Source organism: Antedon mediterranea, chromosome 4, assembly GCF_964355755.1.
Source record: "Antedon mediterranea chromosome 4, ecAntMedi1.1, whole genome shotgun sequence".
Classification (NCBI taxonomy): domain Eukaryota; kingdom Metazoa; phylum Echinodermata; class Crinoidea; order Comatulida; family Antedonidae; genus Antedon; species Antedon mediterranea.
The window spans coordinates 2,433,222-2,449,391 of NC_092673.1; the positions used below are offsets into that span (position 1 = coordinate 2,433,222).

Here is a 16,170-nt window from a genome sequence, read left to right on the forward strand (position 1 = left end):
ATCATTTGTGACTAGTATTATTAGCAAATGATTTGTCTGTTTGATAATACATTATAATATATAATGTTGTATAAACGTTGTATACAATAAATATTGTATCATATTTCAATGAACAAACAATACTTAAAATGTTATACATAATTTATTACTAATTTACATGTATTTGTGCTTTAAAACTATAGTTATTTAATATTCAATAATCTATTGAAAAGTGGATTTAATCGTACAATAAAGTTATATATTTTTTATGATTGTCTAAAGAGATTTTAAATTATGCTATAATATTATTAGATATTTGAGATGATTATTTTTAATAACTTAAATGATTTTAACTATATATTATGTATATTAATTATTATTTAATTAATATTTTGCGGTGCTTTTCTTACAAACAACTCTTTTAGTGGATTTTCTGTGCAGTGTTTCATATAATCCAAGTCACTATTTTTTTTTATATTTAGTAGTTATCAGTAAATTTCAAATAATATTTTTCTTATCTTATAATATATGTAAATTAAAGCAAGTATACATATTTATTTTTTATTAAAATTATATTACCATGTTAAATTATATTACTATGTTAAATTATAAAGTATATTGCATTATATATTATCTATATTGAATCATATTACTATGTTAAATTATATAGTATATTGCATTATATATTATCTATATTGAATTATATTACTATGTTAAATTATATAGTATATTGCATTATATATTATCTATATTGAATTATATTACTATGTTTAATTATATAGTATATTGCATTATATATTATCTATATTGAATCATATTACTATGTTCAATTATAAAGTATATTGCAATATATATTATCTATATTGAATCATATTACTATGTTCAATTATAAAGTATATTGCATTATATATTATCTATATTGAATTATATTACTATGTTCAATTATAAAGTATATTGCATTATATATTATCTATATTGAATCATATTACTATGTTCAATTATAAAGTATATTGCAATATATATTATCTATATTGAATCATATTACTATGTTCAATTATAAAGTATATTGCATTATATATTATCTATATTGAATCATATTACTATGTTAAATTATATAGTATATTGCATTATATATTATCTATATTGAATTATATTACTATGTTAAATTATAAAGTATATTGCATAATATATTATCTATATTGAATCATATTACTATGTTAAATTATATAGTATATTGCATTATATTATCAATATTGAATTATCAGGGTATCACTATCAGTTACTTAATTTGTGCAAGTACGAAAAATATAAATTTACTTTACTTTATATATAACTACCGGTATATATATATATTTTATACATAATTTGTTTTAAAATATGTTATATGCTTTAAGAAATGTAACCTAAAATAATATAATGTGCAATTTATTTAAATTTGCAAATATTTTTATGGAGTACTTATGCAAAACATTTACATTTTATTAGAATTATTTATTCATATTTTAATATTAATAATATTGAAGTATTACATGCGTGCTTTGTATTTGGCAATGAACCTTTTGTACTGTATTAAGTTTGTAAAGTGTCTGTGATTGCCTTAAATATTATGTTATATTTGTATTAATAATGTGCTAATATTAGAATGTAATAAATGGTACTTTTGGTCTCCGGTACGGTGCTTTATAATATAATGATATTCTAAAGGTTATAGGAATGTCAAACATTTGTGATGCATAGTTTGATATTCTAATAATATATGTTGTTTATAGTTTACTGATTATAATAATTATAATTTATTAATCATTTTAATCATATGATTATGTTATTCATGTAATGTGAATACTGAAACGTATGTATAAATAATTATTAAGCTATATATAATGTATGTAGATTAACAATAAATATTAATAGTCGGTATGTATATACAATGATAACGAATGTAGTTGAAAGTGATTACCAAAAATTAATTTTAATTTAAAATATGTGTTATATTTGTATTATTGCAGCTTTTGTTTTAATGTTTATTATCTAATCCCTTCAGTCAGCAGTATTTATTCTATACCCAAATAACATGCTGCTGAGACTGAGTGCTGTGACTGAATGTCAAACCTAGTTTTTCGAAAATTTCCCTGTAAAACTGGTTACTATAGCACAATTAACATGCGTAGAACCCATTAGTCGACTTTGCGCATGTTTATTATGCTATAGTAACCATTTATGTCAAAAAATAAAAGGGTCGAAAATCGGCCTTTTTTCGAAAATTTCCCTGTACTATAGTACAGGGATTTTTTCCAAAAATTAACAATTTTCGACCTTTTTATTTTTCGATAAAACTGGTTACTATAGCACAATTAACATGCGCAGAACCCATTAGTCGACTTTGCGCATGTTTATTATGCTTTAGTAACCATTTATGTCAAAACTGGTTACTATAGCACAATTGACATGCGCAGAACCTATTATTCGTCTCTGCGCATGTTTATTATGCAATAGTAACCATTTATGTCAAAAGATAAAAGGGTCGAAAATCGGCCATTTTTCGAAAATTTCCCTGTACTATAGTACAGGAATTTTTTCAAAAAATTACCAATTTTCGACCTTTTTATTTTTCGATAAAACTGGTTACTATAGCACAATTAACATGCGTAGAACCCATTAGTCGACTTTGCGCATGTTTATGATGCAATAGTAACCAATTATGTCAAAAAATAAAAGGGTCGAAAATCGGCAATTTTTCGAAAATTTCCCTGTACTATAGTACAGGAATTTTTTCAAAAAATGACCAATTTTCGACCTTTTTATTTTTCGATAAAACTGGTTACTATAGCACAATTAACATGCGCAGAACCCATTAGTCGACTTTGCGCATGTTTATGATGCAATAGTAACCAATTATGTCAAAAAATAAAAGGGTCGAAAATCGGCAATTTTTCGAAAATTTCCCTGTACTATAGTACAGGGATTTTTTCCAAAAATGGCCAATTTTCGACCTTTTTATTTTTCGATAAAACTGGTTACTATAGCACAATTAACATGCGTAGAACCCATTAGTCGACTTTGCGCATGTTTATTATGCTATAGTAACCAATTATGTAAAAACTGGTTACTATAGCACAATTGACATGCGCAGAACCTATTATTCGTCTCTGCGCATGTTTATTATGCAATAGTAACCATTTATGTCAAAAAATAAAAGGGTCGAAAATCGGCCTTTTTTCGAAAATTTCCCTGTACTATAGTACCGGGATTTTTTCCAAAAATGGCCAATTTTCGACCTTTTTATTTTTCGATAAAACTGGTTACTATAGCACAATTAACATGCGCAGAACCCATTAGTCGACTTTGCGCATGTTTATTATGCTATAGTAACCATTTATGTCAAAACTGGTTACTATAGCACAATTGACATGCGCAGAACCTATTATTCGTCTCTGCCCATGTTTATTATGCAATAGTAACCATTTATGTAAAAAAATAAAAGGGTCGAAAATCGGCCTTTTTTCGAAAATTTCCCTGTACTATAGTACAGGAATTTTTTCAAAAAATGACCAATTTTCGACCTTTTTATTTTTCGATAAAACTGGTTACTATAGCACAATTAACATGCGCAGAACCCATTAGTCGACTTTGCGCATGTTTATTATGCTATAGTAACCATTTATGTCAAAACTGGTTACTATAGCACAATTGACATGCGCAGAACCTATTATTCGTCTCTGCGCATGTTTATTATGCAATAGTAACCATTTATGTCAAAAAATAAAAGGGTCGAAAATCGGCCTTTTTTCGAAAATTTCCCTGTACTATAGTACAGGGATTTTTTCCAAAAATTAACAATTTTCGACCTTTTTATTTTTCGATAAAACTGGTTACTATAGCACAATTAACATGCGCAGAACCCATTAGTCGACTTTGCGCATGTTTATTATGCTTTAGTAACCATTTATGTCAAAACTGGTTACTATAGCACAATTGACATGCGCAGAACCTATTATTCGTCTCTGCGCATGTTTATTATGCAATAGTAACCATTTATGTCAAAAGATAAAAGGGTCGAAAATCGGCCATTTTTCGAAAATTTCCCTGTACTATAGTACAGGAATTTTTTCAAAAAATGACCAATTTTCGACCTTTTTATTTTTCGATAAAACTGGTTACTATAGCACAATTAACATGCGTAGAACCCATTAGTCGACTTTGCGCATGTTTATGATGCAATAGTAACCAATTATGTCAAAAAATAAAAGGGTCGAAAATCGGCCATTTTTCGAAAATTTCCATGTACTAAAAAACAGGAATTTTTTAAAAAAATGACCAATTTTCGACCTTTTTATTTTTCGATAAAACTGGTTATTATAGCACAATTAACATGCGCAGAACCCATTAGTCGACTTTGCGCATGTTTATTATGCTATAGTAACCATTTATGTCAAAACTGGTTACTATAGCACAATTGACATCCGCAGAACCTATTATTCGTCTCTGCGCATGTTTATTATGCAATAGTAACCATTTATGTCAAAAAATAAAAGGGTCGAAAATCGGCCTTTTTTCGAAAATTTCCCTGTACTATAGTACAGGGATTTTTTCCAAAAATGGCCAATTTTCGACCTTTTTATTTTTCGATAAAACTGGTTACTATAGCACAATTAACATGCGTAGAACCCATTAGTCGACTTTGCGCATGTTTATTATGCTATAGTAACCAATTATGTAAAAACTGGTTACTATAGCACAATTGACATGCGCAGAACCTATTATTCGTCTCTGCGCATGTTTATTATGCAATAGTAACCATTTATGTCAAAAAATAAAAGGGTCGAAAATCGGCCTTTTTTCGAAAATTTCCCTGTACTATAGTACAGGGATTTTTTCCAAAAATGGCCAATTTTCGACCTTTTTATTTTTCGATAAAACTGGTTACTATAGCACAATTAACATGCGTAGAACCCATTAGTCGACTTTGCGCATGTTTATGATGCAATAGTAACCAATTATGTCAAAAAATAAAAGGGTCGAAAATCGGCCTTTTTTCGAAAATTTCCCTGTACTATAGTACAGGGATTTTTTCCAAAAATGGCCAATTTTCGACCTTTTTATTTTTCGATAAAACTGGTTACTATAGCACAATTAACATGCGTAGAACCCATTAGTCGACTTTGCGCATGTTTATGATGCAATAGTAACCAATTATGTCAAAAAATAAAAGGGTCGAAAATCAGCAATTTTTCGAAAATTTCCCTGTACTATAGTACAGGAATTTTTTCAAAAAATGACCAATTTTCGACCTTTTTATTTTTCGATAAAACTGGTTACTATAGCACAATTAACATGCGCAGAACCCATTAGTCGACTTTGCGCATGTTTATTATGCTATAGTAACCATTTATGTCAAAAAATAAAAGGGTCGAAAATCGGCCATTTTTCGAAAATTTCCCTGTACTATAGTACAGGATTTTTTTTTTAAAATGACCAATTTTCGACCTTTTTATTTTTCGATAAAACTGGTTACTATAGCACAATTAACATGCGCAGAACCCATTAGTCGACTTTGCGCATGTTTATTATGCTATAGTAACCATTTATGTCAAAACTGGTTACTATAGCACAATTGACATGCGCAGAACCTATTATTCGTCTCTGCGCATGTTTATTATGCAATAGTAACCAATTATGTCAAAAAATAAAAGGGTCGAAAATCGGCCATTTTTCAAAAATTTCCCTGTATTATAGTACAGGAATTTTTAAAAAAAAATAACCAATTTTCGACCTTTTATTTTTCGATAAAACTGGTTACTATAGCACAATTAACATGCGCAGAACCCATTAGTCGACTCTGCGCATGTTTATTATGCAATAGTAACCATTTATGTCAAAAAATAAAAGGGTCGAAAATCGGCCATTTTTCGAAAATTTCCCTGTACTATAGTACAGGAATTTTTTCAAAAAATAACCAATTTTCGACCTTTTATTTTTCGATAAAACTGGTTACTATAGTACAATTAACATGCGCAGAACCCATTAGTCGACTCTGCGCATGTTTATTATGCTATAGTAACCATTTATGTCAAAAACTGGTTACTATAGCACAATTGACATGCGCAGAACCCATTATTCGTCTCTGCGCATGTTTATTATGCAATAGTAACCATTTATGTCAAAAAACAAAAGGGTCGAAAATCGGCCATTTTTCGACAATTTCCCTGTACTAATAGTACAGGGGTTTTTCGAAAAAAAAAGATCAAATATATAAGCTTTTTAAAATTCAATTATTATGCCATAATAGTGCCATGTAGAGGGATTTTTCAAAAAATACCATTAACATAGTAACATTAACATTTTAATATAAATATGTAAAAATGTGCACATATGGCCTCATCATCCGTCTGCCATTTTTTGCAATATCATTATTTTGATGATACAATATATCCACCACATAATTTATATGCTAGTTCAAACGCAAAACAAACTACAGTTTAAAAGGCTTTATACATGACGCCAGTTGTGACGTCATTAACAATTACGTCATCAGATAAATGTCCTATTTCAATCGGCAGAGGATTAATAAAGTCTCGGTGGAATACGTTGCAACTTATCTACGCTATTGTCCGTTGTTTATGGTAATTGAACCTAATGTACATATTTGATTGCGTTTTACTCCGTTACATTTGTTTGTTTATTTAAATTTCTCATAATTTTAAGTTAATGTTGATAGTAAAATGCTTATCTTAGATCGTTAATATTTTATAATTTTCTTAATTATAATATTAATTACCCTATTATGGGGAGCAGTTAGAATATAGAAACCTTGATTGGGTTATTTATATACTTTTGTAATTATCTTTATACAGGTTGACGGTAAAATAACTTTTACTCTAGTCACAATACAACAATAACAGTGTCACAGGCATGAGATGACTCAGGTAAGGAAATCATAAGATCTTTACATATGAATTCCTATGGCATTAACAACAAAATATACTTATCTATCCTATTGTACTATGGTTTAACATACATAACAATGGATTAGACTGAAGGATATGTAAACAACCACAGAAGATTCCAGAAAACAGAATATGCTACTCAATATTAGAACATAGCATAATTGATAAAATTAAATGTTACAGAAAGAGGATGACTGAGAAAAGGACATAAATGATAGGCCTTCAGCTAGACTAGGTTCTAGCCCGTAATTACAAAAGATAAATATTTTGGCACATATAACATTTCGAATGAGGGTACGTTTATTGTAAATACATAATATAAAAATAACGCTTAAAAAAGAACGATGTTTCGACTCCATCATGGGGTCATTATCAAGTCCAATGAATAAAATATAAAACAACTAATTAAATAGCACAGTCTAATTAACAGAGTCGAAACGTCGTTCTTTTTTAAGCGTTTTTTTTTATATTATGTATATAACATTTCATACGTATAATAAATACTCACAATTACAATTGTTATTACAATTACGTATAATTAATGTATTATCAGACAAAAATAAAAAAGTCGACCGGTGGACTAACATAAAAATGACAATAAATACAGACTTGGGGCAAGTATAGCCTTTAGCCTATGTTATTCATTCAATCTATTATATATAGGAAAACGATATAGAAAACTACATCAAAATTGAATATTATTCCTCTCAACAATATATTGCATATAGATGGTCATGTGACCAATGACTTGCTGAACCATAGCTAATCAACTGTAAATCGTTCCTAATCAACATCCGAATGGAACTACTGTATAAACATAGGAGATCATATACAATATTGAGAGACAGACAAGCTTAGATAATTGCTTGTTTTTATAAGTTTGTTCCAATGCGTGTAGTATTAGCATCCAGTGAATCTCAATTTTTCCTATGGCTATACAAGCATAATTTAAAGAATATTGATTGTTTATTCTACTAATTTTCATCAGGGTTAGAGCTCTGTCTACACTATCAAACGACTAGGACGTTGAGCAAAAAAAAACACAATGATTTAAATTAGCTAAGTCCTTGTACAGAATAATATACTGAAATTACAACGTACCAATATCAAAATATAGTTCGCAATAATGATTAATAGGCACCTAGATAATATTTAAAATTGAAATTGGGGAGACCAGGGTAAACCTAAGTGAACTTAATCACTGTAGCTGAGCCGGTTGACATCTCTTCATGTGTTGAGTACCTGTACAAATAAATACATATGATTACATTAAATCAAGGATAAATAATTAACCTTTTTCTCCCAGTGGCGTAACGGCTATGAGCGCTCACTGGCTAAACCCAAGGCCCCCAGAGCTTAAGGGGGCCTCTGAGCAGTGCCCAGAAAAGGGCTAAAAATTCCCGAGGCTTCCAGCGTTGGAGGGCCACTTAGGGTCCATAAACCAGTTGTCTCAAACCTCTGCTTTATGCCACTGATTTGTTCATGATACAACCAGTAACCTAACAGAAAGATTACATGTTGAAAACCTGTAAAAATTACGCATGTTATTTTGAACACAGTCATCGGATACTTAGCAGCTGTGGGTTTAAAAGCATTTCAATATTATTGCTGTAAATATTGATTTATGAAAAGTAAAAGAAGGTGGTTGCAGCCGGCGATTGAAAGTAGATTAGTGACGACGTCATCAAGTCCGTCCAACGCGATGCTTTAAGTTTCTCAAATGAGATGAATTAAAGAGATTAGAAGTTGAATATCCGAGAAAAATCTCAAGTAGGCATCTATATAGTATAACAAAATCAATAGGCGGAAATAGTTCAGAATTTTATTCTTGATGCCATGTTTTTTTAAAATAATTTATCAGAGTACTTCTATCAGGGAAGAGTGTGCTTTTATTATACTTACTCATCTCATATGCGAATTAGTATATAACCAAATATTAAGGCAGAAAAAGACCTGTGCTGAGCATGGGTTACTGCTAGTTAATTCTCAATATTAAGGCCTAAACATTTTTACTACCCAATTATACATAGCTTACTAATAAGTATTAGTCAACAATAAAAATATAAATTTGAAATCAATTAAAATATAGATACACAACATATTTTATGAGGTTTCTAAATATTTATTATTGAAATACTTATTTAAACAATGTAGGTACTTAATTTAAAATTTAAATAATCAAAGTAAAATCCAAACTCATATTTTTATATTCAAACCAAAACAAACAAATATAAAAATCAATTCTTATATACAGATCAACTGTATAATGTACATTTACAATACACTCATATAAACAAAATGAAATGTCAAAATATGTAAACATCTTATTATATAACACATACAAACATACAATCAACATTAGGCACGACATATGGTTGCGTTTGAATACAGCCATATATAGACATTACATATCCATATGTAAACATTACATATCCATATATAAACATCACATATATCCATATGTAGACATTACATATCCATATAGATATTACATATCCATATATAGACATTACATATCCATATGTAGACATCACATATCCATATATAGACATCACATATCCATATATAGACATTACATATCCATATGTAGACATTACATATCCATATGTAGACATTACATATCCATATGTAGACATTACATATCCATATATAGACATTACATATCCATATATAGACATTACATATCCATATATAGACATTACATATCCATATATAGACTTTATCCATATATATAGACATTACATATATCCATATATAGACATTACATATATCCATATATAGACATTACATATCCATATATAGACATCACATATATCCATATATAGACATTATATATCCATATATAGACATTACATATCCATATATAGACATCACATATCCATATGTAGACATCACATATATCCATATATAGACATTACATATCCATATATAGACATTACATATCCATATGCAGTCAACAAATGAAATGACCCATAATGTGCCCATATATGGTAATAAAAATACAAACTATATCAACCATATATATATATATATTTAAAGAAACCCTTATAACAAACCTTTAATAATGACATATTATTTAAAACTTAACTGTACAACAGCAACAAAATTATAATTGTTATATTTAAAATGGCAAGAAAACTACTATTTTGATAAATATCCAGTAGTAAAAAAATAATTTATAACAAATAAAGCTGAATGATGTCACTATTCCATAATGTACCCATCATGAAATGATGTCATAATAGGTACACATGATTTTGTAATGTATAATCCCTATACATATATAACAAGATGTGCTGAATGATGTCACTATTCCATAATGTACCCATCATGAAATGATGTCATAATAGGTACACATGATTTTGTAATGTATAATCCCTATACATATATAACAAGATGTGCTGAATGATGTCACTATTCCATAATGTACCCATCATGAAATGATGTCATAATAAGTACACATGATTTTGAAATGTGTAATCCTTATACAAATATAACAAGATGTGCTGAATGATGTCACTATTCCATAATGTCCCCATCATGAAATGATGTCATAATAGGTACACATGATTTTTAAATGTGTAATCCTTATACAAATATACCAAAATGTCCAATGTATTCCAAATAGATGTACTATGGACCTTGAATAACCAGGATATTAGTCAGGGTAAAAATCAGCAATTCTCAAGGACCAAACAAAACAAATTTAGAATAACTTGATATTAGTAAAAACCTCTGTCTACACTATCAAAGTTTGTGTGACAACAAAATGTGATGTGCCCAAATATGGAAGTGATATGCACAAATATGGAAGTGATATGCACAAATATGGTAGTGCTATGACATCATCATGTCCATACAGTATATTTGTCACATACAGTTTGAGTATAGACAAGGCTTTAAACATTAAAATAACAAAGAAATACAATAACAACAAATATAAATTCAGCTAATCTTTACATAGGACAGACAGACAAACCAGACTGTCTCAAACCGGACATTGCGGGCCAGCCTAGGGTGTCCAATTATTGGACACTGGAATAAATACAGTAATAATAACATTAACAATTCGTCCAATATATTTCTGCAGAACAAATGTACAATATTACAGATTGTTAGAATATCTTGGGCTAACCTAATATCTACGTCATTTAAAATATCTAATTTGCATCATTGCACAATTTAATTAAAAAAAATGTTCTCTCAAATATTGAAATTATTTTAGTTTGAACTAATTTCTTCATGATGTGAAATGATGTTAATTAACATTAATTAGTTCATTGAAAATCTTTATTTGCCTCAAAATAAAATGATACATTAAAAAGTACAAAACGGTGTCTACGAAATTAAAAAATGTTTGAGGCTATATTGATATTAATGTTACAAAACTTGTTGTAGGCCAATTAATGTATATGACAGATCTTTTATTTATTTTTTTTATTATTCAATTCAAATTAACATTTCATTTCAATCATTAATTTCGGAGCATGTTAAAATTATTATATATAATTTAATTTAAGTATATAAAAAATATTGAGCAATATCATCTTACAACTATATAGATTTTTACACTAAAAATGATACATATATATTTCATTTTGAAAGAAGTAAGGAACAAGTAAACAATAATGATATTAATATAAAATTACTTAGTGTATAATTTAGTTATTAGCAAATGGATATTTGTCCTAATTTTAAATACATTTTCAAAATATCTGCTCTTAACTTAGATTTTACTAATTCTAATTAACACCATGTTTTTAAATCTAAAAATTATTAACTATGTTCAGTTTTTGAAAGATATGAAATATATGATATGTAATCAATAAATATTTATCCAATATTGATCAAAATAAATCGATAACAATTCATAACAATTGATATCACCTAAAAGGCTGTAATTAAAATTTACTAACCCTGTCAAACAACATTTTACTAAAATTTAAAATAATTGAAAAACCACAAATTAAACACTACACTCTTATGATTACAACAAATAATATTAAAAATATATAAAAGTGATATTTATTTATTAAACAAAATATAGAAACATAAAATGTTAATTGCATACAAATATTAAATATTTACAAAATGTATTATACAGGAGGTGGTGGAGGGGAAGAAAGAGAAGATCTAGGCCTAATTTTGGGTTTTATTTGTACCTGTGGCCTCCCGTTCGCAGGCTTTGGCAGTACCTTTGGCTTGTTAGCAATATTTGGAGGAGGGGGCCTAACAGGTGGAGGTGGTTTTATTGGTGAAATTGGCATATTTGCACTATTTGAGTTATTTGTATTAGGGTATGTAGGTTTTAATGCTGGCAGCTTAGGGGGAACCCGATTCCTCCAACTTGAATCGCCGTTTGATGTCCTAGGAGCTACACTCGGTTTTACAGAAGTTGATGGAGGAGGGTATGGTCGAACTGGAGTAACAGGCTTAACTACTCCTATCGGTTTCAGTGGAGGTGTAGGCTTGGGCGGCGTAGGCTTAGGCGGCGTAGGTTTAGGCGGTGTAGGCTTAGGTGGTGTAATTTTAGCCGGTGGAGGTTTTGATGGAGCCGGCCTAGCTGGTGCTGGTCTAACCGGTGCGAATTCAACTGTGGCTGTGGCAGGAGAAAAATTCATAGGGTAAGATGGTATATCAGTGGCGGAAGTACCTGAGGAATGTTTGGATGAGTATCCTGATGAATAACCTGAGTTGCCACCTGTATCTGAGTACGAACCCTGAGCCAACGGTACTTTGTGCTCAATCGACAAAGGCTGTCCTGGTGACGTGACTGGTTTACGCAGTTGCTTTGTATTGCTTGAAGGCTTAGGTCTTTTATAGTTCCTGGAACAGAGTTAAAAAAGAATTTAATGTATAAAGAAATAACAAAATTTAAAATGATTGTAGAAATAAAAAATATAAAAAATAAGGTAAAAATAATTAGAACATTCATTCATTCTTTCATTTTTTCAATAATAGAAAATAATATATTAAAAAATAAATAATAATATTATAACATTTAAGTAGTAGTAACAGCTAAATAATTAGTTCTCTTTTTATATGCGCAAAAGGCAGAAAAGTTTGAGGAACAGACACAAACAATCTTTTCATTTCTGCATTGACAAAGAAACAAGACTCACGCATTTCTATAGTTTTTCCATTTTGCAGCAATAACCTCTCGTTTTATGTACGCTCCGGTTGCTAGGAGTCCAATGATGGGTAGAACTACAAGTAACATGACAATGATGATGACTGTGCTACTGCTTGAACCAGGCACTGCAATCAGAAAAAAAACAAACACTTGTTTGTTAATGAATAATGAGTATGGATAGTAACAAAAGCAATAACATGTTGTACATTCTTTTATGAAATATTTTGATTTCAAAGATGAACAATTGCTTATATTAGTACAGTTAACTCTCCCAATACCAAACTTTCTGAAAACCAGGTAACTCTCCCAATACCAGACTTTTCTGGATGTCCAAAAGGTAACAAATTCATTTTTACCATTAAAAACACAAAGTTCCTTGAAAACCAGACAAATTTGGACAGCCCAAAAGTGTCCAGTATTTGGAGAGTTGACTGTATAAATAAAATAAATAAATTATCTTGGTTGAAAATTGTTCGTGTATATTTAATCATGTACTATACCACACTGTAGGTGGTAACATTACAGTCAATAATATAATGAATAACTTTACTGCGATACACACAAAAAATAAAACTGGACTCCAAATATCAAATATCACAGAAAGAGTACAATGGCTCATTCAGAAGAACACAAAGTATAAAGCTCTCATGTCTACACTATCAAACTAGTTTAACAAAAAAGTTTGATGTGCCTTACTAAATATGGCAGTGATATGCTCAAATATGGCAGTGATACTACATCATTATGTCCATATATGGGCACATCACATTTTTTTGTCACATAAAGTTTGATAAGTGTGGACAGAGCTTTACAGGAAGAGTACAATGGCTCATTCAAAAGAACATATAATATAAATGCATTATGAATTATTAAAAATAATATTATTATAGTGAGCTGCATCATAGGACTAATTTAATTACTCAGGTCAATTAAATCAATTGCTATTAAACCATTGTACAAGATATATTGAATAAACACTGGTTTCATGCGTCACAACATATTTTGTTTGACATTGAAAATTACTACAAAAATTAATATGTTTAGCCTAATTCACCAAGTTTCATTTTCAATTTATGAATATTAGCAACATTTTTAAGGTCTATGATTGTTTCAGCCGGCTATCACAACAACAATTGACTTGTGAGCATGCTCAAACAATCTTTAGTGTACAGTGAGTCATGTGGTGTAATGGGTAGTGATACCCTAATAGTGCCATCAAGAACAAAAAGAAAATATAGATATTTGAAGAAAAATAGAGTTAGGGTTAAGTATAAAATACATTAAAAAAAACCTTTATAATGATATTAATACAAACTTTCATGCAAATTGTGCAAAAATTTAAATATACACACAGTGCCTTGTATATTTTGTGTGATTTTATTAAATCAAAATATACACTTTTTCGTCAGCTTACTTTTATACCTATTCAAAGATTGTTATCAGAGAATTACAAAAAAAAATATGAAAGAGTGATTGGTTCGTTTTTTGAGTACCTTTTATGTCTACTTCATTAGTGACATTTAAAAAAATACCTGTTGTTTCTACTTCATTTGTAACAAAAGGAATGGAAGTGACTAGAAAAAAAAGATAAAGTATAAACTACAGTTAGACACAAATCTAATATTAGTATTTATACAGGTAAAATTATACGGGTAAAAATATATTAGTTAAAATATTTCTATATAACTAATAGGAAATTTCTATATACTATATCTGGACCATTGAGCTTGTCGGCAATGACTTTAATAGTACGTCTTGTTTGTGATAGATAGAATGAAGAAAAGAAGATGCAAAAGAAAACAATAAAATTAAAATTAAACAAAAGTAATAAGATTACAGTAAAACATTCCAAATAAGGCAATAAGTAAAGTATACTTATGTATTATTACTATAATTCACTATGATTCAATTTTTTATATTTAATTCAATACTTTTTTGACAGGCACAGAAAAATTCTAAAAACAAATTATTATTAAACTTTCAATCTAACTATGAATTGCTTTCTTTGAATTGTATACAACTTTATTTAAATTATATTACACATAATTAAAATTGTAAAGAATTAAAAAGCGGGATTATTATCAAGAATATAGCTGTACTGGTATTGTCCACACTACTGTCCATACTGATTGCCTTCTAAGTTTTCTTAGATGCAGGGGCGACTGTAAAAAGGTGATTATCATAAAAGCGGATATATTTCCAACAATTTTATTCCAGTCTATCTTAAATACCAATGGTTTAATTTAAAGGAATTTATATATATTATTTATATATGCTGTACAACCACAGACTAGAAGGCTTTGCATTATTAGTATCCATAATGTATTATTTATGTATATGGTTAAATCTATATTTAGAATTCTTATTTCTAATATTATTTTTTCACAAATATTCTACAAACAATTATTATTAATATTAAAATTTATAATTAAAGTGTAGTATCATTACAGTTGTGTGAATTACAGTACTAAGTATAAAAAAATGCAATACACAAAAAAAACAACAAAAAATGCACATACAGATGAGGTTATATACAGTAATGCACTTGAAATGGAATATGAAAATGCTTTAATAATATTATTACAAATGGCATATCCAAAGACATGAAGCAGTAGAGCATGTCAACCGACTGAGCATGATCACAGACCATTTGTGAGTTGTGATAGCTTTTGTAAACGTTCCAAATTTAACAGATGTTAAAGCTATAATAAAATTAACATCTATTCAATTTCTTATTTATAAGTAAACAACATCATATTTTTGCTTTCTTTTTTATTGTAATTTTCAATGTCATTTGTAGTTTTTTGTGCGTAATTTTTTAAACGTAATTTATTGTAAATAAGGACTTCTATTTTTGTACAGCGCTTTGGTCTCTGAGAAATATATAAATCACTATAATAAATAATATACCAAGTACAGAGACATGAGTAAAGAATATAAAATTATAATGTTATATTTTGCATTTTTTGTACTGAAAAAAAGTGTAAACTGGATAAAACCCCTAAACTGAATTCATATAATTATAAGAAAACTAATATAAATATATAACAATAACATTCAAATATTAATAAAACATTCAGTTTACTGATGCAGTACTTTATAATGCACATTCAC

The 16,170-nt window shown here is 28.7% G+C and overlaps 1 protein-coding gene across 4 annotated transcripts in view; it reads right to left on the minus strand.

Moving 5' to 3' along the window:
• Positions 1-6,272: 6,272 nt before the first annotated feature.
• Positions 6,273-16,170, minus strand: part of LOC140046206 (zinc metalloproteinase-disintegrin-like MTP8) — a 43,305-nt gene continuing 33,407 nt past the window's right edge. For 3 of the 4 annotated variants that reach the window (XM_072090771.1, XM_072090772.1, XM_072090770.1), the window contains exons 19-21: positions 14,550-14,630; positions 13,046-13,181; positions 6,273-12,749 (exon numbers count right to left, since the gene is read on the minus strand). In XM_072090771.1, the coding sequence (XP_071946872.1) occupies positions 12,020-12,749; positions 13,046-13,181; positions 14,550-14,630 (947 nt within the window). In that variant the 3' untranslated portion in view covers positions 6,273-12,019. The remainder of the gene's footprint in view (positions 12,750-13,045; positions 13,182-14,549; positions 14,631-16,170) is intronic. The other variant, XM_072090773.1, reaches the window with a different exon arrangement.